The sequence below is a fragment of the Vigna radiata genome, chromosome 2, assembly GCF_000741045.1.
Source record: "Vigna radiata var. radiata cultivar VC1973A chromosome 2, Vradiata_ver6, whole genome shotgun sequence".
Classification (NCBI taxonomy): domain Eukaryota; kingdom Viridiplantae; phylum Streptophyta; class Magnoliopsida; order Fabales; family Fabaceae; genus Vigna; species Vigna radiata.
This window is the reverse complement of record NC_028352.1, coordinates 3,842,748-3,866,010: the sequence shown is the minus strand read 5'-3', so window position 1 is coordinate 3,866,010 and position 23,263 is coordinate 3,842,748. Positions and strand designations below refer to the sequence as shown.

At 33.5% G+C, this 23,263-nt stretch overlaps 3 protein-coding genes across 14 annotated transcripts; 1 reads left to right on the top strand and 2 right to left on the bottom strand.

Annotated features, from left to right (window-relative positions):
- Positions 1–106: 106 nt before the first annotated feature.
- LOC106755544 (endonuclease III homolog 1, chloroplastic-like) lies at positions 107–4,894 on the bottom strand. Of its 2 annotated transcripts, none has more exons than XM_014637712.2 (10): positions 4,622–4,894; positions 4,418–4,496; positions 4,049–4,150; positions 2,678–2,796; positions 2,170–2,236; positions 1,425–1,516; positions 1,096–1,233; positions 914–1,018; positions 543–626; positions 107–470 (listed from the first exon to the last, which is right to left on the bottom strand). In XM_014637712.2, the coding sequence occupies exons 1-10, from the start codon at positions 4,868–4,870 to the stop codon at positions 321–323; spliced, it is 1,185 nt and encodes a 394-aa protein (XP_014493198.2). In that variant the 5' UTR covers positions 4,871–4,894; the 3' UTR covers positions 107–320. The 2 variants fall into 2 exon arrangements, with proteins under 2 accessions (XP_014493198.2, XP_014493199.2); XM_014637713.2 differs by having other exon boundaries at positions 108–470; positions 4,049–4,114; positions 4,622–4,892.
- A 1,658-nt stretch (positions 4,895–6,552) lies between these two features.
- Positions 6,553–14,590, top strand: LOC106777845. 4 transcript variants are annotated; one of them, XM_022778391.1, is made up of 11 exons: positions 6,553–6,654; positions 7,274–7,427; positions 8,057–8,657; positions 8,752–8,902; positions 9,376–9,486; positions 10,115–10,478; positions 11,895–12,113; positions 12,552–12,690; positions 13,323–13,480; positions 14,028–14,094; positions 14,244–14,590. In XM_022778391.1, the coding sequence occupies exons 2-11, from the start codon at positions 7,290–7,292 to the stop codon at positions 14,390–14,392; spliced, it is 2,097 nt and encodes a 698-aa protein (XP_022634112.1). In that variant the 5' UTR covers positions 6,553–6,654; positions 7,274–7,289; the 3' UTR covers positions 14,393–14,590. The 4 variants fall into 4 exon arrangements, with proteins under 4 accessions (XP_022634112.1, XP_014521141.1, XP_022634111.1 ...); XM_014665655.2 differs by having other exon boundaries at positions 7,241–7,427; positions 12,552–12,621; XM_022778390.1 differs by having other exon boundaries at positions 7,241–7,427.
- Positions 14,591–15,733: 1,143 nt separating this feature from the next.
- On the bottom strand, positions 15,734–23,070 carry LOC106756227 (ATPase family AAA domain-containing protein At1g05910). 8 transcript variants are annotated; one of them, XM_022778386.1, is made up of 11 exons: positions 22,881–23,070; positions 21,953–22,258; positions 20,590–20,691; positions 18,677–20,500; positions 18,402–18,590; positions 18,110–18,252; positions 17,516–17,761; positions 17,214–17,400; positions 17,021–17,086; positions 16,673–16,919; positions 15,734–16,492 (listed from the first exon to the last, which is right to left on the bottom strand). In XM_022778386.1, exons 2-11 carry the CDS (start codon positions 22,172–22,174, stop codon positions 16,077–16,079), a joined length of 3,642 nt encoding a protein of 1,213 aa, XP_022634107.1. In that variant the 5' UTR covers positions 22,175–22,258; positions 22,881–23,070; the 3' UTR covers positions 15,734–16,076. The 8 variants fall into 8 exon arrangements, with proteins under 8 accessions (XP_022634107.1, XP_022634106.1, XP_022634108.1 ...); XM_022778385.1 differs by having other exon boundaries at positions 21,953–22,236; XM_022778387.1 differs by having other exon boundaries at positions 21,953–22,183.
- Positions 23,071–23,263: the final 193 nt, after the last annotated feature.

The following is a 23,263-nucleotide window of genomic DNA, read 5'->3' as shown; positions in this document are numbered from 1 at the left end:
TGTTTTTGCACACAATAAAAAAGATAGCAAAATATAAAAATCAAGCTTATAAAACCCTTAAGTTTCATACCATCCAAAGGTGAATACATGTATTCTTAACCCCTCCCCCCCCCCAAAAAAAAAAAAAAGAAAAAAGGTAAAGTAGGCCCAACAATAATTTTTGTGTTCCGGAAAATAATTCCGGAAGTGTTAGGGTGGGGGTGTAGGAAGCAACACCCTACCTAGAATATGCATGTGCATGCCATAATAGTGACCAAAAAGAGGAACACAATTCCACAAAAGTTAGTTAAAAGTTAATGTGTTTTTGGGAGTGGTGAATGTTACGGCTTCTTGTTCAGCCTGGGCTTTTTGGGCTTGGAAGATGGGCTTGAGTTTGAGGTCTCCTTGAAGGCAGAGGGACACAAGTCTCTTACACTGCATTCTCCACAACGAGGTCTCAGAGGTGTACAAATTGTTTGTCCAAACCCTACCTGTTATATTCCAAATCAGAACAAGAAATTGTGGGATAAGATGATTGACTTGGTGAAGAGAAACAAACATACCAAGAGAGGGTTTATTGGAACCCATTCTTCCTTTGGAAGCCACCGTTGCAGAGACTCTCTTGTCTCTTCAGGTGTTGAAGTTTTCTAGCAATTTCAACAAGATTGGTAACTTTCAATATTGACCATTAGACACCACAGGAATTCGGACTCTCTAGTTGGTTTTCTGGTACTGTGTCTTTAAAATATTCTGATTGACACTGATTTTGATGTGTTAAAAAATACATTAAAAGGAATTATAATATACCAACAAAAGTTCATTTTTATTGCTCAGCAGAGAATAGTACCAAAAAATCCAATAGAGACAGTGAGAAGAGAAACTAAAACCAAACCAATTGAAAGAGATCATGTGAAAATGTCAGCCTTAAAGGAACCTGTTTTGTGCCCAGTCTTGAGACCCACCCAAGCCGGTTGCTAATGCGGTGGACATGAGTATCTACACATATCCCTTGGACATTGTTCCATCCAGAATTCATAACCTGATGTGCAGTAACAGGATTAACTTCATGGATCTAATGAAACAAGTTGCTTGAATCAGCAAAGCGGTTACACATACCAAATGAGCCATCTTAGGACCAATGCCTGGAAGTAACAGTAGTTGGTCAATTGAGCTTGGTATGTCTCCATTGTACTTCATCAGACAAATATTTGCAATTTTTTTCAAGTTAGTGGCTTTTCTTGTATAAAACCCAACCTGGAAAAAAATGCACAAAAGTACAAGCATAATTACTTTACAGAATGAAGCATAGCCAAAAAGGAATTGAATTGATAGCAGCAAGCTAAGGACATGCAGGAAGCTTCACTAGTATTACATAGTTGCCACTTAAATTCAAATTGTTTGAATCACAAGAGAGGCAATAACTTCAAAAGAAACAAGGAACATACAGGGTAGATCAACTTCTTGACGGTCTCTTCATCAACATTATTGATAGCTTGAGCTGTAAGCAGATCATTTTGAAGAAGGCGTTGAATTGCTCCTATTCTTGAAAACACACTTGTAAGCATGACAAACATTTTCAAGCATCTACTAAGTATGAACTACATACATTAAGATTTGTTTAAATTACCAGTTAATCTGCAATACAGAATTCAGTCTATATCAGCACATATAGATAATATCCATTTTTGCTAGTTTGCTCTATCAATGTTTATTTAAATTACTTCAAATGTGGAGAGGCTGATTTGCATTTAACTTACAAATCCACTTTTAACAGCCCAAAAGATGTTGGTAACCAGGTTTTGTCACACATGCAAGCCTACCAATCTTTCAAGCTTTCTCAGAACATAAAACACAGTATTGCCCAAATTCAAGCCAACCTAAATTCAACCCATAACAAGTCACACAAAGTCATTACTTTCTAGACATTAATAATCTCATATTTTAACCGATATTCATTTTCTCAATATTTTCCATCTTAATAAGTTGACATAAGATACTTCTGCTACGATGAAATATTTTACTTGTGACAAGTCAATGCTTCTAACTTCATAAGGTAAGAATGCGTGGGTATTTGATAAATAAATAAATAAAAAAAAAACAGAACATTATCTTCTTAGAAATGTACAAAAGCCAGCGAACTTATCAACAATAATTTTTCAACTCTAAACTTCAGGAGGCATATATACTTACCATGAGTAACATGATCCTTTGTTTGGCTAGATAAAAGAGAAGATACCAGGACAGCAAATCTTCTCTCCTATACAAAGAAATTTTGATAAGCATAAACTTGTTCACATCATGCTTCATACAAAATATAGAAGTAAAAGGGGTTACAATATCCCTGTAATCACAACAAAAATATGAGAAGAAGTTTATCTGACAAAAAGACCCTAAAAGTTTGAGAAGCCAACCAATCAATTCAATACAAGATTACACAGATGACTAACTAGTTTGGCCATCAACTCATCTTCTTCATCATCTATTAATTGAACGAGTAATTGCTATACTGGTTGATGATGAATGACTACTGGAATTGTCAAATATACAGCATTCACCTCACCATGTTGTCTTTTTTCTACCCAAAAAAGTAATTTGGCAAGCCATATCTATTCAAATGTATATTTGGCAATCACTTTCCCTCACAGAAACCGATAAGTAAACCTTGAATTTTCATCACAGATCAAATTAATATTCAGACCTTAGGAGGTAGTGTATCACCAGCTTTCTCACATCCCATAGTATCCACTGGTGCATCACCAGAACACCTCATTTTGCGAATCCCCTCAAGCACCTTTTCCCAGTGGGCAGGTGATTCACCTATATCATACATGAACTAAACAATTTAAGCTCAACCGAAATAGATTGGAAGTAAACTAGTTTCAAATTAACATGCTAACAAAACTGTTTCAACAATTAAAATTTAATTTCCAGGTAAAAACTAAATGGTGTATACTTCATTAAATAAATTCCTGAGGAAAAGATAAATCTGGAATTTAATCAACAGGCCAAAAACAGAGTTGATACATAAGGAGACATGAAATAAAAATGGTAAAGTTCAGCTAAATCTCAGCATTAAATTAATATGTTTACTGCATATTGCTTGTGTATGCATTTAAGCACTCTGGCAAACACAAAGTATTTGAATGCATAAATAAACATTGCTGAACTAGCAAGAGTCTGCTCGGCTACCTTAATATTTCCTAGATCCCCCAGATTAACAATTTTAAAAGCATTGTATTTAAAAACTTTTTAGGGAAAACCCCGTAATTAAAACAAATTAAGTTTGATCTAAAGGGGAAAGAATATTATACAAAGGAAGCCAAGAGTTCCAATTTTCAATTTTCAGCACTACTAATTACTTCTTCACAAGTTTGACACACAATTAGAACTTTGCTCAAGTATTAATGCATTGAAAACAAATTGATATCAAGGCGAAATATATGATGACATAATTATCAATCTCATCATCCTAAAAGTAGCTAAATTTTCATAACGCTATTGCTCTATGCTGAAATAAAAGAGAAAGAGGCATAGGTTGAATCTCTGTGAATGCAGCACATATGGTTATGTATTTATAAATAGGAAAATAGAAAGATATGAGCCTAAGCCTGTTGCATCTAACAGTTTTAATAACAAAAATATGGTAAACTGAATGGGGGATATTTAACACTAAAATATCGATTTTGGACACAAACACCTAAATATTAATCAATTGAAGCATGTCAGACTTTTGTCAACATTTCTGTCCAGAATTGGATAGTTAGAAAATGAGGGGCTTTATTTTTTTAATTCCAAACTAACCGGAAATTATTGATGAAATAAAAATGTGGGACATCAGAGTCAAAATTTTATCAAAGATGATATTTAGAATACTAGATGGAGCAAACGTTTAGAAAAGCCATCCAGAAGTAGTTCATGGATTCTCTCTAAACAAAGCAGGTAACAGACAAAGCATCGTTTCTCTATAAAACTGTTTTCCTGATATAGAGTTAGGGAGGATGGAATCCAGATTATTTTCCTTAACAGGCAAACACCTAAAAAACTTGCATTAATCATTTCTAATTCTTACCACAAGGTCTAGTTGAGCCAACTTCACTTGTCACTGAAGCACCGTCTGATTCAATTTCAGATTTCACTGGAAACAAAGAGCTAAATGTATGAAAACTCGTTCCTTCAATCAGAATAGATGAACATGAGAATGTTTGGTTATACAGTGAGTAACTAGGCAGGCTGTGTCAAAAACACATTCATGCAGACGGATCAATTTATTCTCAGATCACTGTGAAACATTCATAAAACTGGACCATGTAGCTGTTTTGAAAGTAAATATGCAAAGCACATAAAAGATTACGCCGTAAACAAATGGTTCAACATGGCACAAGTGAAAGCAGGGAATATGAATCAACATTGTAAACTAAAGGGGTAAAAAAGTACTGACCACGCCGAGTCAATTTAGTTGCTCCACAGTAAGCAAATTCTTCAATTTCTGGAAGGCCAAACTTCTGGGTAACCGGAACCTGATCATATAACTCATTGCAAGTCAGAAACTTTAATATAACAACACGAAAAGCCAAGGGTTCATAACTCAGAGACCCATTGGTCATTTACGCAGAAACAAAATAAATGATGGAAAAGTTGATACCTTGTGATCCTGGGTTGATGGAAAATGGTCCTCTTCTTCAAGTTTGACAGCCATGCTTCTGGGTTTTTTATTTTTTCTGACAAAGACACGAACTTTGGAATGGGAAGCTTCAAGAGAGGAAGTGGATGAGTTGGGATTGGGGGAAGATCCTTTGCAAAAGGTTTGAGTTTTCTTAGACATGATGACGCCCAAAGGAGAAGAAACTAAAACGACCATTGATAGATTTGAGAGTTGTTGTACTAGAGACATTTTGATGTGTGAAACTGACTGGTTTTTTATTTTTGTTTATGAAAATAGTTTTTTGTTATTTAAGTTTCTCTTATTTTTTAAAGGTTTAATTATTGATGGGTCTCCATTGAAAATATGAAAATCTTAAAAAAAAAATCCTATCTTTTTTTTCAATTGGATTTCTTTGAAAATGTGATATAATTTTTTTTATTAATACTTTATTAACAACTTGAATAATATGTTAGTTTGTGTTTTTTAATGTTTTTTAATATTACATGTTAAGTAGTATGATATGAGATACATAATGTATGTTTAATTTTATGATGAAATATTTTATTTATGTTGAGAATATGCAATTAAATTATGCATGGTGGTTGTGATAATGTAATATATTTTAATTTGGTGGTTTTGTGTAAAATCTACTGAGTATTATTTTTTATTATATAGAATGGTTGGAAGTTGAAAAATTAGCATGAATTGGTGTAATTAGATATAAACTGCATCTCATAAAATAATTGTATTAGAGATTGGCGATTATAAATTATATCATATTTTTTTTTAAGAGTTAAATATGTTTTTAATTTTTTAATGAAAATTAGAATTTGACTTAATTTTATCTCTAAATTTAAAAATGTATAACTTTAGTTTTTTTAACTAAAAAATAAAGACAACTAAAATAATTAAACCTAAAAAATATCCATATTAACCTGCATTCACTTATTTTCTTGAAAATAGTTGTCTATTTGAAAGTTGTTTGGTTAATTACTTTACAATTTCCAAGAGAATTTTAACATGAAGTTATTACTTTAGCATGAATGAAAATAACTTAAAAATAACACACTACATAATTATAACAAAAATTGTCTTAAAACAAGCAAAATACACACACTACATTATTAATTATAACAACAATTGTTTTAAAACAAGCAAAATGTAAACCAAATTTCAGCTTAATTTTGTATTCTTTTTGAAAGGAGTTATTATTATTTTTTTTTCTAAGATCAAATGAATGCTGACAAACATGTACACTAATATAATATCAATATTACAACTAATAAAGTGCATTCAATAATATTTTTTTATATACAATTAATAATATTAATATTATAGAATTCATTTAAGATCGTTACCCTTCACAATTAACGATATTATAACCATTAAATATATTTAATATATAATTATTTTGTGAAAGAAAGCTAATAAGTTATAATTAAAATTATCTTAAAGGTAGATATATAATTTTTTAACATGCTCTTATAAAAAATAAATTAATATTATAAATATAATTTAATTTAATCAGTTAAATTGCTAACCTATATTCATCTGTCTGAAATCTTAATTACAAAAATATGATGACAAATCCTGAATGGAGGTTGTTAGGTGTAAGATGTAAGCAAAATATTTTGCAATTACAATAATTCCAGAATTTAGAAAAAAGAATCATTTTAGTTATTTTAGTTTTCCTATTATGCTGCACTCATAATTTTATTCATTATTTCTTTTTTTAAATATAAAGTTTCCATTATTAAAACATCTATGATTTTGGTATAATCCTTAAATGTACTGTCTTTTATTATGGGAATTCTAAATATTAAATAACATTTTACAATATGGCGTAATTAAATATAAAATATAAAAATCAAAGATGTGAAAAGACTATTATGTATCTTTAGTACGCTGATGAGTTTGTCATATATATCTCTGCAGAAATCAAATTACAAAATACTCTCATAAGGAAATTGTGTGCAGTGTGGAATGTATGAGCCAATACTTTGAATTGAGCATTTTTCACTCTTCGGCTAACTGTGAGTTCTCTTTTGATCTGCATTTTCTTTCTGCATTGCGACTCCTATGAGATTCTGTCTGGCTTTTGGAATCGATTAAATTATTTATTTTCTATTTTTTTTGTTATTTTTGTTTTTCGGCTGAGTTTCTGTCTATCTAAACACCTATTAGGGTATTTCATGCGCAAAAACTACAAAATTATGTGAAAAAATGGGGAAAGAATTTCTGAAATTTTTGTGAGTCTAGTTTTTATGGTTGATAATCATGCATGTTCAATTAAAGAGTGTTTATTTGCTATATGAATATTTAACTACTTGTTCAATTTGTTAAGGTTGTGTTTGGATGATGATCCTTATTTAACATAAAATAAAATTGTATTTTCTTAATATAATTTTTAGGGTAATAAAACTAGCTTAATTATTTTTTTATATATGCACTGTAGTTAATTATTCTTTTTTTTTCTTTTGAGATATTTTTTCATAAAATTTGATTGTAAATATTCAATTTTGGAGTCAGATGTTTTTGAGTTATGTCTCAATAACCATAGCTTATGTTTTTTTTTTTCTTCTTACACTTATGCACTTATTCACAAGTTAATTTTGTCAGCATCAATACAGTAATACCACTTTCTGAAAGTAGGTGACAGACCTTGAACATGGTTCCATCCGATGTTTGTCCGACGGAGGATGCAGTTAAGACATTTATAGAGCACTTGGTAGACCCATTGCTGCCAGCAAAGTCTTCTGTTCAGGATTCCCCATCACCATCTCAACAGAAGTTAGTAGCAAGACAGGTGTTTATTTTGTTTACCTCTTTGTGTTTTTATAACCATCCAACCATTAACCTATGAGGTTTTTTTTGACATTTTTTTTTTATGATTTGTTTTATTGGTTGTTTTGAGGAAATATTGTTTTGACATACTAAAGATTGTTTTCACTTATACTTTCCTTATTCTTACTTTCTAGTTAGATTACTTTCATGTTTTGGTTGCATGTAGTATTGAGAGCATGTTTGTACTTTGTAAATTATGACTACAATGCTATTTCATTTATTTTTGTCCTTGTGCATCTCATTAAAAATGGAAATAAACAATCTATGTTCATATTACCTTATGATTTATAAACTACAATATGAGTTTAGATCTATAGGAGAGCATGAGGAGGATAATCGTTGGGAATAATCCAAGTGTGAATCAAAGTCTCACATTGGATAAAAAAGATAAAGTTAAACACCGTATAAGATGAAAAATCCATAAACTCATTGTCCTTAGGTTTTGAATTAAAAGTGGTGTCAAATATCTTATAAGTGTTAAGACTATATATATAATCTCCCCCTAATGATATCCCTCCTATAAAAATATAAACCCACCAATATCATCTCTAGTTACTGATCTTCCTGTTTGAGTGTTTTTTTCTGTTTCAGGTGCGATCGGTTGTCTTACTTTACAATTACTACCAAAGGAAACGACATCCAGAACTTGAATATCTTCCATTAAATGAATTTTCCAAGTTGGTTGTGGTTTTGAGGCCAGCTTTATTAGCATATATGCAATTCATGCAAAATTCACATGAAGAAGAGCTCACCGACGTGGAGAAGCAGTTATCATTGACAGAAAAGATGATTATGGAAGCGTGTGATGTATCTAAATCTTTAGATGCATCAAAGAATGTTCCTAATATAGAGGGATGGCCCATTACAAAAGTAGCTATCCTTTTAATTGACAGTAAGAAGGAAAAATGTTTTTTGCTGTTTGGTTCCATTACCAGTGGGGTATGGTCTCTGGTAGAAAAAAGTCTGGACACCTCCAGCCAAAGTTCTCTGATTTCAAAAGGTCTGGACACCTCCAGCCAAAGTTCTCTGGGGTCAAAAGGTCTGGTTACCTCCAATCAAAGTTCTGAAGTTACACCGGGAACAAAACAATATAAAAAGAAAAGAGTCCTTAAAAAATCTTCAAAGGATGAATTAAAAGTCAACGAAGATGTGTTTCTGCAACTTGGGCATTCTGCTATAAAGGAAGCCACAGGTAATTATTGCATTTTTTTATTTTTAATATTTTAATTTTATCATGTGCTTCTGAGACACAAATAGCTGAGTATGATTCGTTTATTATGGTACAGGTATCAATAATACTGATATTTTTCTTTTGGAGAGTGGCACTATCTATTCTGAGAGTAAAGAGAAGGAAGCTTCTCGGTTTTATATAATGCAGTGCTCCAAGACTATCAATGAAGAAGTTTTTGAAGTTCCTCTCCAAGATTTAATTAAAAGGTTCGTTTTAATTACTATTGTGTGATGACTCAAATTCTGAAGACAGGGAAATGGATCTCTGTTGTGTCCGGCATTCAGGTGGAGTCACGTGTATTCTCCCTATTGCAGTGAAAAACGTACTCATGCTCATACTACAGCACTGCACATTAATGTCACAATTGAATCAAGTTATGAACTATTTACAAATCTTTGAGAATTAAATGCTATATTAGCCTTCTGTTTTGTTATTTATAAGAAAAATATAATCATGCAAAATGTTTTTGGGTAGATGAATGATTAATTGTTAGCAAAAAATGTTGCAATCTTATTTAAATTAACAGAAAACGTTGTACAGTCTGTTTCTTCTGCGGTAATATTTTTTATTTATTTAATTCTTAGACATTTGTCTCTTTGCATTTATATGACCTTCATAAAGAAGTAAAGCTGACTCTGTACACGTTTCTGAATAACGTTTGTGTCTTCATTTTTCATAGCTTGCAGGGACCTTTGGTCACTAAGAGTTCTGGAAGTTGGATGATCACTCCTGTAATGGACTACTTCCACGTGCTTCCATGCTATGAAATAATATCAAAGTGGATATCCAGGTTGACATGTTCTCCTTTTTTTTTAAAAACTGTTTTTTTTTTTTAGATTTTAGCAGTATTTTGAATTCCATGTTACTTAAGGAATGATATTTTACTTGATGCTTCATGATTTCATCAAATACACTTTACTTGAGATCATAAGTTTAGCAACTTGGGAAAAAAAAGGAAAAAGTATAAATATTGTCTGCTTTTCAAATCTCATTTCAGTTACAATGATTGTGCTTAAACCACTTGCTCATTTATGGTACCAATTTCAGTTGTACTTTTGACCGAGTCTGTTTTGGTACCTTTACAACATCAAATTCATAGTTGGATATACTAATATTCTAGCATTTCTAAGCCTTGATATCATAGAATTTAAAGAGATTCTTTAGTGATAACATATAGTTTTTGTCAGAATTATCATCTGTCACAACACAAGTAATATTGTAGAGTTAATGTATGAGATCTTCAAATATTTGCTCATGGAGTTCCTACATGCTTATTGGATTATATTGGAAATTTGTTCCAAGATCCCCTCCATTATCTCTCTCAAATCCTTATTACAATGTTCTTCTATTTTTAGTCATTTTCACTTTTTTTTTGTCCTTATCTCCATTCACTTGTGTAATATATTCTATCTTGGCAGAGAAGCATTCTCAAATACTTTGCAAGATACAAGGGTAACAGAGAAAAATATAAAGGTGGACACCCCTGAAGTAACAGAATTGTATGTAAATGAGGACATGTTTACTGCTCATGATAGTAAGCCAAACAATGATAATATTGATTCACCAAAGCAGAAAGAGAACACTGGAAGTTGCACACTAGCATTATCTGATTCTATATATGAGCCCATGGCAATGATCATGAATGAAAATTCGATTTTAAAATCAAAGATCAAAGAAAAGTGTCAGTATATTATTGACAATGCTGTACAAGTAGATGAAGATCTTGAAAGAAATAATCCATCTGTGAAGTATAATTCTAACGGCTCTGCAAGTACTGTCAAGGTTTGTAACTTGGTTACCTTTCTAGTTTTTGAACTTATTGATTTCATTAAATCATGTATGTTCTTTCTTTGATTATCTTTCCTAATAATATTTGTGTTCGGACGAGTTTCTTTGGATTCGGGGAGCAATTTTACATCTAAAATTATGACTGTTTTGGCTAGATTTTCTTGACTGAGAAAAGATCTTTTTCAAAACACAAGCTTTGTGATCTCTTAGTTAACCTATATTTTAGCTATTTAAGTATCCTTAAAGCAAAAATTTTCCAAAATTGAAAACTTCCTATCGTGTGCAAATCATATAGCTGCCATATTTTTGGCATATGCTCCCTTAGGTAACCTATAATTTATCTATACAGAAATCCTTAATGCAAAAATACTAAATAATTGGAAACTTCCTATGTTATATGCAGATACTTAAATTATGACTATTTTGGCTTGAGAAAAGATTTTTTTCAAAACACAAGCTTTGTGATCTCTTAGTTAACCTATAATTTAGCTATTTAAGTATCCTTAATGCAAAAATACTCCAAAATTGAAAACTTCCTATTGCATCCACATGATATAGCGCCATATTTTTGGCATGTGCTCTCTTAGGTAAGCTATATTTTATCTATTCAGGAATCCTTAATGCAAAAATACTCCAAAATTGGAAACTTCCTATATTATGCACATCATACCGCTGCCATACTTCTGGCATAGCTGAGATTGTTGTTTTGGATGTATGCAAAATGTGTCGATGGCAATCAAATTTACTTTCAGAATCATTGTTTTTGTCCAAAACCAAGATTTGAAACCTTTTCTGACCGTAATTTAGAAAAGCACTTGAAAAATAAATCATCTTCGTTTTTAATGAACTAAAGCCCTTGAAAAGAGATTCAATAGAGGGGCTTCTGCTAATCTTGAAAAAGGTTGGCCAAAACACTACCTAAGAGTTGCATTTTGTGAATAATTCGTCACTGCAATGAAGATTGTGATTTCATTATGGTATCTGTCCCTATGAGCATAAAAGCTTAGATATTTGCCAAAGTCCAGAAGAGGAGTCCCCATGAGTAATTATCAACTTATGATGAAGTTATAATAGTCAAATTTATTGAATTGTTTAGAATATTTCATTCATTAAATTCTTATGTAAATGTACCAAAATTCGTTTTTGTGAATATTAATTTAAGCTTTGTAAAATTGTCAAATGGTCATGTTTATTATTCATGAAATATTTTTAATATTATTATTCTATTGATATATAAATATGTTGTTGCTTGTCATGTAAGTTCTCAAAATAAGGTTTTTTTTCAAAGTTTATTAACTCAAATAATAATTATGTTTCTAAATGAGCTGCACCTCTCTGCTATCCATGATTGTTGAGCTTAGTTCAGTTGTGTATCATCTGTAACCTAACTGAATGCCATTGTTTTGTTAGGCTTTAAATGTTGATTCAACAAATATGCTCGTTACTGAAGGTGGAACCAGCAATCTTGCTTCTTTGCACAATAGTTATACCAATAGGCCTGTAGATGGCCGTATTCAGATTGCAAATCATTCTGAGTCAGATCAAGAGGAGCTCAAAGTTCTTTCAGATTCGAAAAAGATATTGACTCAAACTGCCCTAGCTTCTTTGATACGAAGGAGGAATGAATTGGTAAAACTTCATTGCGTTCTTCTAATTACAATAACGATTATGCTCTATATTCTCAATAGCTATCAATTGGAACTGAGAACATATACTCGTTATCCTAGAAGAACATATATACATGTAATCTTAAGACATATATATAGTTCTATACAAATGTAATAGTAACTTGGTTGAATCCATACTGGCAGTCAAGTAAGCCATTTGTTTCCATCATTTTTGGCTTACCTACCACTGAGCTTTTAATTTTAGAAATAACTAACGAGTAGCACATATACCCGATGTACATGCTTGCATGTGTTGTTGTGACTATTAAAGCAGTGTCCTGCTTCCATAGCCATATCTACTATGCTGGTTTTACTTAAATTTAAGGATTACATTGCTACTGTTTTGAATGTTAAAAAATTCTATATCTGCATATATCTGAGATTTAGTTACTCCATTCAGGCCCTTCAGCAGCGCAAGATAGAGGACGAGATTGCTGTTTGTGATGCAAATATCGAGAAAATGTTAAGTGGTGTGTTTTCCTTTCAGTGTCCTGCGTTTTTCTTCTCTGGTATCTTCAGTATGACCCCCTACTCCTGTGGTGATTCTCATGGTTTATCCTCTCCTAATTATTATTTTTGTTCTTATTATTAATACTGTCATATTTCTATCTATCAAACTCTAGAGTAAGTCTGATACTGGTTTAGGCAGTGATTATTGGCTTCTTTTAGGCATTTTTATCACTTTGTATGACTTTCTGTCATTTGCAAGGTATTCATTAAACTCAATATTGTTTCTATTCAACCTCTCCGCCCCTGTTTTTCTAGGGTCTGCCCATGGTGTTGGGATCTTCCAAATTCAACTGACGTAAAAAAAATTTCAAAATAATACACACACACAAACATATATATAGGGAATATGCTGTGTTGCCAAGATATTGTGAATTCAACAAGCATACTCAAGCTGCAATGAGTATCTCTGATCTGCTAAATGAACAATTTTGTTAATGACAAGCTGCTCTTTTTCCTTTGCATCTGATTGTGATGGCCGATATATGCTATATTTGCTGATGAGTAAAGTCCTATTATATACTATCCAGACTTCTTTTTAATGGTAGAATTAGTCAGAGCCTGAGAAAATACTTGACTTACGAGCTGTGAACCAGATATACTAGAACTAAAGATGAACTGTGAACAAACACTGATTTTTCATGTGTCTTTTGGACAAATGTAGACGGGGAAGATAACTTTAGATTAAAGATTGAATCAATTATAGAAGGCTGCAATGGTACATGGCTCTCGAATCAAGAAAGGGCGTTTGGACAACAAATCCAACCTCTTAAGAGGAAAAAATTGTCAGAGGCTGTCTTTATCACACAAAGTTCATGCCAGGTAAGCAATGTTCTATTTACTTACTTGGATTAAAAGGTGAAAATGTTGTCTCTTATATGATGCTTTATTATTCAATTTAGTAGTGTGCACACAGGATCAAATGATTGTGTTGCTAATTTCTGGGAAGCATTGTTTCTGGTAAACGTAAGTTGAATGAAATGGTTTAAAAAGTATGTAGGGGTTTAGGGTATGTTAATTGTAGTTAATTTGAACAATGCCGCTCATAGCATTGTTTATACGTTGCTTGGTTTCATCTGTACAATTGTACACATTTTTACTACTCGCCAAAAGCTCATTTTTGACAAATGACTTATTTTCATTTTGTGCTGTGTACATCTCTGTGAAGCACCTCAGTTTGACTTTATAACCTACCTTTGTTCTGTGATATTTTCTTTTCTTGTGTGGCATTTTTCAATTATACATTTTGGTAGTGATCTATCACCTTTAAAAAATATATAAGAACATTACTTATCAATTAGCTGAACAAGTCCCCTATCCTCCTTATTTTCATTGAAATAAAGTATTTAGAACTATGGAAATCTTGCAGGAACTAGATGATATATGTCGCACAAACAATTGGGTCCTGCCAACTTATCATCTATCTCAATCAGAGGGTAAGGCTATCTAACCTAAACTTTAAGATTTGATCATTGTGCTTTTTGTTCACCTTATTAATGGCCAATAGTTATTCATGTGTCTACGTTGAGAAAATACTATACACCCTAATCTGAAAAATCAAATCTAACTGGTGTTTCTATTGAAGGTGGATTCAAAGCCAATGTAACTGTTAAAGGAGTGGAGTTTCAGTGTTCCTTTGAAGGTAAAATGGGTTCCAGTCCTTCTGAAGCAAGAGAATCAGCTGCAGTTCAGATGTTAACTAACTTGAGAAGTATAGCAAAATTAGAAGAGTGATATTGGAAGATTAGAAATGATCTGTTTCCCTTTTGGTTACTAGTCTTCTTTAGAATTACATCAATCTGGCAAAATATCATGTCAGTCTTCGATCATTTTTACTGAATTCCGTTAAAATGACTTCATTTTCTAATCTCTTCAGTTCTGGGATCTTGCATTTAACACAAATGATATTGATATGTGATTAATTCTGGTCAATTATGTTGTTGTTTATTATTTCAATTTTTCCCTCACCTTTTTTCGTTTACATGGTTGCTAAGTTAGGTCGTGCTACATCTTTTTTTCTTCTTCGGAATGTATACTTAGAATGTATTTATCAAATTATTAAATGTGTTTCATATTTCCACATCTTAATTGTTCTTTTACTCTGTAAAATCGTGTTGTAAATATTTTTGAGTTTTTTCTTATGAGAAGTAAACACAACAAAAAGGACCATCTAACAAAATAAACTAGTGAGGGAGAAAGACAGATGGCAATGAACTTGGCAACTAAGTAAAAAAAATCAAAAGTTTGATAGACATGCAACACATGCTTAGAAAGCTAATAAGTACAAATTAGCTTATTTAAACTCTTTTTGGCTGATAGAAACAACTCAATCTTAAGCAAGAAAATAAACAATACAAAAGATAACATACCTTTTAATAGTAGACTAAAGGTCACCACCAAACTTGTGTTAATTAAAATAAAAATATTAAAGTGACATGAAATAAAATTTAAGTTTTTATATTATACGAAATAATTTTGATTTGCTATAAAATACATTTTTTAAAGATTTTATAATGATTTTTTTTTCATTTTAATTTAATATTTATTTTAATTTTAATCTATATTTTCAACAAATAATTTTGAATAAGTAATTATATTTCATTTTTAATATAAGAGTACTTTGATAAATTTTAAATATATCAATTTATAATTTTTTATTTTATCACACTAACTAAATCGCTCTTAACTTTTTCATTCATTTCTCTTTGTTTATTATTTTTACTTACTTTCCTCTTTAACCAAATAATTGCTTTTTTTTTGCTAGTTCATTTTCATCCCTCAACTCGTTTCAAACATATAACAGAAGCACTGTGCACACAGAAGAGGAGCAATCACCACAATCCACAAGACATATTCACCTTGCATGTAAAGCATTTAGAAAGAGTTCCTCTATAACAACCTGATAACAGGTCGTAATACTAGCATGGTTTTATCTTGAATGAGAAAACCAGAAAACAAACTGATTTCAACTTCAAACTTAATAATCACATATATTTCACCTTATTAAAGTTACAGAAAAGATCTTATCTTAATTTTGATTTACAACACTTGCTGCTAAAAGACATTCAACATGAGTAAACAAAAAAAAAAATACTAAATTAAATGCATGATTGTCAGTTGACATCGAATAATTATTATAGTTGCTAGTGGTTGACAAGAGAAAAAACAAAAGTTCTATCCTCTGAGAGCATAATGCTAAACATGCTGTTGGCATAAATATCTAATCCTAATATCTTATAAATACAATCATTCAGAATGTAGACTTCAGCTTTGGACAATTGTGGCTTTTGGGGTAGAAGGACATGGAAGAAACTTCTGTGTACTCAATCAAATGACACTGAAATTAAGAAAAAAAAAATCCCGACTTTACAGTAAAATTCTTTCTTTTTTAAATCATAAAGAGGGAAAATCCCAGTAGTTAGAAATTTGCATCATCCTCTACAAAATTCAACAAAAACTTCAAAACCGAAGACTTAAGATCCCCATTCACTCCTTTATTTTTTGTTTCAAACACACCCTTCATAATTCTTGTGTATAGCCTTTCAAGTTGTGGAATGCTGAAACTTTCACTTCGCTTCACAAAAAGTTGCTTGACAGACTCCACTTTTCTTAAAAATTCATCATCTAGCACTGTGACATCCTGGGGACTATTACCATCAGCAAGGTTGTTCGTACAAGTTCCATGCAAGTTTCCTTCAATTGACATAGGTTCAAGGCTTTTAGCATTAGTGTCATTAGGTTGATGCTCCCGGGAAGACTTTGGCGGAACAGAATCTTGCGACTTGTCTTCTGCTATCAACCCAATTTGAATGGACTTTAAAATCAGTATTTGAACTGAAGTTGGCAGGTATATGGAAACAAGTGAAGAAGAAACTAATTTGAAACCAAATCACACAAATATAATATTTGTTTTAAGCATAACCAAGCACATAAGTGTGTGGAAAGCAAGGACTTGAAAAGCAAGGACTTGAAAAGCAAAGATGTCTACCTACTCAAGACTATCATGCCTCATACCTGCATGCACTTCGGTGATCTTCTTAGCTCGCTTCAATGCCTCATAACTCTGATCCACGTTAACCTCTGGTTGGACATGACGAAGTCGAGCACTCATTCTAGTACCAGTACCCAGCTGCACAACAGGAGAAGCAGGGAATGTTGAATCCTCTAATTCATCAGACAGTTGAACTGGGCCACCTTGGCTAGCAATCTTGTCACAATAAGCAATCAGTGCTGGATCCATTTGTGAGAGCATTCCATGCACCTGAAGAAGAAAAGAAAAGAAAAAATAAATAAGCAGGAGCACTTGCTAGACAGCAGTCAACATCAAGATGTAAAACTTCAGTCAAGAGAAAGTCCATGCACCGCATCACGCAGCTCACAAGCTCTACTGACAATCCTAGCACCGTTGTAATCCTCTCCATTGTAAGCCTGAGTTGCAGAAGAACCAAACTTAAGACATGCTTTGAATAATAGAATTAGTGTATGAAGCATTTTCAATATATATAGCCCAACTGCCCCCCACCAAGAAAAAAAAAATTAAGGCAAAAATACATGCCTTTGCATTGGATACAATAAGATTGATATCCTGCATGAATGCAGTACATGTAATATATTGGCCATTATCAACATGCTGCAGGATGGTAGCCATGTCTATTGGGTTCTGTATAATTGACCGGTAATTTGGTGCATCTTCGTCTGACACTGGATAATGGAAGGCATTAAATCTTTTGTCATACAGTATCCTGTAACATGGACAAGAATACATATATGTATTGAGAGAGGATGCATACAGTTAATTAAAGGCATTAACGAGCCATGCAAAGCCAACAACTGTACATTAAGCATAAGTTGACATACCGGTTGCAAATATCTCTAAGGCACATTCGTAACCTGCGAAGTGCATGTTGCTCAGCTTCCACCTTTGCTTTTAGCTCAGATACTTTTGGACCAGTAGCCAATTTTGGTGCCTTAGGAAGTTCAGGGAGGTATCCCGTATCTTGTGACTTCTTGTTGATTCCCTCCAACAATATTGACATAACAGCTTCTATCAAAAGATTGAAAAACAAAGTCCTATCTTTGGCACATGGCATATTCACTTGATAACTGTTGCAAAGAGAAAGAGGGTGAATGGAGAACTAGAAACAAAGGCATGGAGAGTATTTTCAGATTCAAAGAAAAAAATATTATTCAAAATTTTCAACCTTTGCATTTGAACAAACCTACAGTCATTTAACTACTTTGGGAATAACCAACCACATAGACTTCAGTAACGTGATAAGGCACTGAATACTGACCGTAAATATTCTACTACCTCCCTTAACCTAATTTCCCCCATACAAAACCATCCATTTAAAATGATATAATTACATACATAGTATTGGTAAAGAAAAAGCCATTTTCTTTGCCTTGGAGCTAAAACAATATACTTGCAGTAAATTATATCATGCATACATTGTGCGGTGAGGGAAAACTGAAGTAGGCACTTCCTCAACTTCGGCAGGTTCAACAGAGGATGTACCAAGCAGTAAGATAGGCAGGTCAGATGGTAATTCTTCCAGCAAAGTCAGGAGAACAGCCCTGAGCTGCTCATGAGACTGCAGGATAATTTAAAACAATCAAGCTCAGTTCGTATTAAAAAAAGTAATTCAATATAAGCACACCTGACAGAAATGAGACGCAAATTTTGGGCATTGAAATCAGTTCATTTATCATATATAATTACAGGTAGCCAAGATATACTCACAGTTTCCCACCAAACATCAAACTGTGGTAAATAAAGAATTGATGGTGTTGTTCTTCTAGCTTCACTAAATATATGTACTAATGCCTCTTCTGGTGTCTTTGCACTGGGATCTGACAGAAGAGATGGGAGTCCTAATGAATGCACAGGAAACTTTTCCAGCTCATGTAAAACCGCAGGGCCAAGATGATCCTGTTAAACTAGAGCAGTAAGTATATTCAATATTAAGTTGCTGTAATGAATAATTTTTCAACAACATAAGGTTACAAGAAAATTACCAGCCCTGTACCTTCACCACCACAAAGTAGAAGCCTAGGTCGATACACAAGTGGAATTGCAGACCCGTAGGACAGCATTGAAAGTTTAGTCAACTCAGATGCAATAGAAGCTGCAGGGAAAATATCAGATATAACACTCATGGCTTTCTCTAAATGTCGCTGGAGACATGGTTGAACTACTAGAGACAGTGGCCTAGAGTGCACAATGGCTCCTCTATGAGCAGCAGGAGTAATAGTAGACATTGCTTCAATAAAATGAGTCTTTTCTACCTTGACAGAATCAACATCTATAACAAATTTGTCATCACTTGTATAAACTTGTGGATACTTTTGCCGAAATGCATGGATGGCAGCTTCAGTACAAAGAGCTTTCAGATCAGCACCACAGTAACCTACACAACTGGCTGCAAGTTCCTTTTTCAGCTCATTTGGAGGAGGATGTTTCCACTTACGAGTATGAATGTCTAATATCTCAGCACGCGCCTCACAACCAGGTAAGGGAAAGTTAAACTCTCGATCAAATCTACCAGGGCGTCGTAAGGCTCCATCAATAGCATCAATCCTGTTGGTAGCTCCAATTAAAACAACTTGCCCACGAGAGTCAAGACCATCCATCAAAGCAAGCAAAGTGGACACAATTGAATTGTGAATTTGTTCCTGCTTGCTAGACCTCACAGGTGCAAGTCCGTCTATCTCATCAAAGAAGATAATAGAAGGTTGATTCCTTTGTGCTTCCTCAAAGAGTAGTTTCAATTGTCTTTCAGCCTCACCAACCCACTTGCTTAGCACATCCGCTCCTTTACGCATGTAAAAGCTAACCTTTTGGCCAGCTTTTGAAGCAGCACAAGCCAAAGCCCTTGCAATCAATGTTTTCCCTGTGCCAGGGGGCCCACACAACAACACTCCCCTAGGTGGAGTTATGTGGTAACTTGCAAAAAAATCCGGATATAATAATGGAAAGAAAACCATTTCCTTTAGAGCATCAATGTATTCAGAGAGCCCACCTATATCATCAAAACTAACACTGTCGTCAACCTGTAAGGGTTGGATATCTGCTCCACCCTTGGAGCTTGGTCCAGCAGTTTGAATCCCAGATGTAAGAGTAGCCAAAGCATCACCCTGATGACCCCAACCTGATGCAGCAAGATTTAATCCAAAAGCTGTTGTTCCATGCATGTCTAAGCCTCCAAAAAGCCAAGGTGGACCAGATCTGTTACCACCTCGCCCCCATGAAATAGTTGGGCCTTGGTCCAGCTCATCCACAAGAAGTGAGTCATCAGAATCTTCAGGCCTTGCTAAACGATGACGCTTATGAACTCGTGATCCACCTTTCCTTACATCCCTGCTGACCTTGGTACCCATACCTTGATGTAACACTCTTCGAGGAGACCTAGGCCGAGCCTTTCTTTCCTCCATAGAGAACCTCCGAACATCGGAACGATTCCGAAGATCATAGCGCCTTCTTCCATCCTGCTCTTCTTCACCCTCTTCATCATCACCATCTTCATCACCTTCATCCTCACCTTCATCTTCACCCTCAGCGTCCCCCTCAATCTCATTTTGGCCATCATCTGCATCATTTTCCTCAGCATCATTTCCATTTTCTGTTTCATCTTGATCAACCTTTTCCTCTGACAGGTCTTGCTCATCATCTGATTCCGAAATCAATCGTTCTATCACAGCACCCTTTGAACGACGAGGACGTAAGCCTTCACGTCGAGGTGCTGGCTTAGTATCGGCTGCTCTTTTGCGCTTAGAAGACATCAAACCATCCCGTTTGACTCTATTTTTAATCTGGTTTCTCAATGAGGGATATGCAGGTCTCTGGAACACAAACACATACCTTCAGCCCAGATTATAGCAAATTCAAGTTTATTACACAAAATTTTGTATTATGGAGTATAAAATCTCACCATTAAGTCTTCATCTTCAGCTCCAGAGCTATCTGTAAAATCTTCAAGATTTACATTAATCCTTCTCTTCCTTGTTGAACGGCGAAGGTTGGCAGAGCCAGACTAAGAGAAGTACAGATAAAACAACCCGAGGATTTAGATACATCCCATGTAATACTGATGAATTATAGTAAGCATCTAATCAAATTCAGCAAATGACGCGATTCAGAGTAATGGGTGAAATAGAAAGCAGAGTCCAACATTAGAAAAACAATAATACAAACACAACTAATTAATCGTGAGTACTCTGAGCAAACAATTGTTTTCGTGTTTGGATATAAATCTTTTAAAAACACAAACAGAGACTATTACCAAAGACACAACATCATCAATTGTCCAAAGCCTTATCTTAACTTCACGAGACAAGAAAATATAGCAATTTGTTTTAAATTCTAAAAAGACGACATAAACAACAAGAAAATGAGTCTTATGAAGCATTCATACAAACACATCAATATACAGACCATTTGTGCTAATTACATCAAATACCATTGTCCACATAAAATCTTTGACAATTAGTTAGAGGACCTTTGAAAGAAAGTGCCAGACAGCGAAACATTTCACACAAGAGGACTGTGAATCAACAAAACAGAATGAGGGTTCACCTGGATAAGATGCAAATGGATTCAAAGATCACAGTAAAGTAACAAATAACAATGGAAAGCACAAATCAGTCTTATGATAAAGCAACTTTATCAGCTCCTCCATGATTCCATCATTAGAGTTTCCAGAAAAAAAACATGGAGGACAAGTTTTAAGAAACATTGAAACCTGGTATGGTGAAAAACAGAAACTGGATGCTGAATTCCAAGCCATGCAGAGGTACTAAAATTGAGCCTTTTGTTTGTCAAAAGGAAAATTAAATTAAATTGACAAAAAAGGAAAAATAAATACATAAAAAAAAAGTGAAAAACAATAAAATAGCAAATGTCTTTAGGGGCTGCGTGGCATTTTTTTTTCACTGCTAATAAGAGATATGCAACCTAGTTTTCCTTTTGTTTCTTGTTTTGCAAAGTTCACCCAGGAAATAATGAAAGCAGTCTTTTGTTGTTTATTATTCACACTATTTCCAACATAAACTTTTGAAAACAGGGAACAGGGTGACAAGAGAAAATGTTTTCTCGACTCTAAGGCCAAACAACCCTGACAATTTCATAGATATGTCCACATTTTAACGTAATGAATTAGAGGACAGGGGAATTTCATAGTCAATATCATATATGACAATTTGAGGGACACAGAACCTATGGGATTTAAGGAATAAATAGAGTCATCCCCAATAAGAATTTTGCTTCTAGAACTGATTTGCTATACTGACACTTACATTAGCATTAGAATCTTGTGGTTTCCGATTCCCTGGACGCAACATTTTGGCAATCTGAGAAGCTGCAGTCCTTGTTTTGTTCTTGTTTTTCCTTGTGCGCCTAAGATTTTGGTTATAAAACAAGTATGGTCGGCCATACATGTTTGGCCTTGTCTTGATCCTGTCACTTGAGCGCACTTGTCTCAAATCAGGGCCATCTTGGTCTGACCGTTTTGGATACATGAAGCAATGCTAAATTTTGCAAATAAAAAATCACATAAATAGCATATCTCAGCCAGCAACACCTGCAGCAGAAATCAGCAGAATCTACAGCACTTAAAATTTTTGAAAGAAAAATGCTTACAAACATTGCATACCAAGGTAATTATCAATTAGAAAGTCTTCTCCACAGCATCATACTAAATCCTTTCCCACTTACATGCATAAAAATTTAAATAAGCGTTGAAGAATCATAATACTAACATTGTTATGTGAAACTTTGAGAAGTCAAACATATGTTTAGGATTATTTAGACGCAAAAAAAAAAATACATAAAGATGAAATTAAAAAGTTCAATTTGATTTTTACATTAATACACAAAGTAAGTCATCATAGTGGTACAGACAGAGAAGCTGCAGCTAAGGTCATAAGCACCATTTAAACTGAAATGCAACATTCAACATGCTTGCAAGTATCAGGCTCTAACATGCAATTCTCAAACTAACATGGTCATAAACACAGCATTTATAGTTAAAAAATACAAAGTAACATAACAAATAACAAATAAAAAGAAAAAACATTGCATCAAACAAACAAGAAGGAACCAAATAACTCGAATTCCATAAAATCAAAAACAAAAACTAATCAGTGAACTAGGGTGTGAAGGGCGCCAGTAATGGTGTTGTAAGAATCAGACAGCAGATACAGAAAGTGAAAAATCAGAGCACACCTGATCGCGAGGAATGAATGCAATAAGTTAGGGTTTCGGCGAAGGTCGCAGTAGAAGGATAAAAAGCATCACTTTGAGTTTCAGAGTCCAAAACCCTTTCCCTTGGTTCCTCCTCCTTCTCTCATGTGTGTATTTTTCTCCTCTCCCCGTTCCCACTTAGCTTCCAACCAAATGCCGAAAATATTTCTCTACTGTCAAACTAGATCCGGGTTGACCCGTTACATATACGACCCACATAGAAAAACAGAATTTATAATTGGGCCGCTCCAGAAAAAAAAAAAAGTCCAAATATTTTATAAACATATAAACAGTTTATTACAACCAGTGTTTACCAATAAAATGGGAATATGATAATTTATTAATTTTATTATGATTAAATTAGT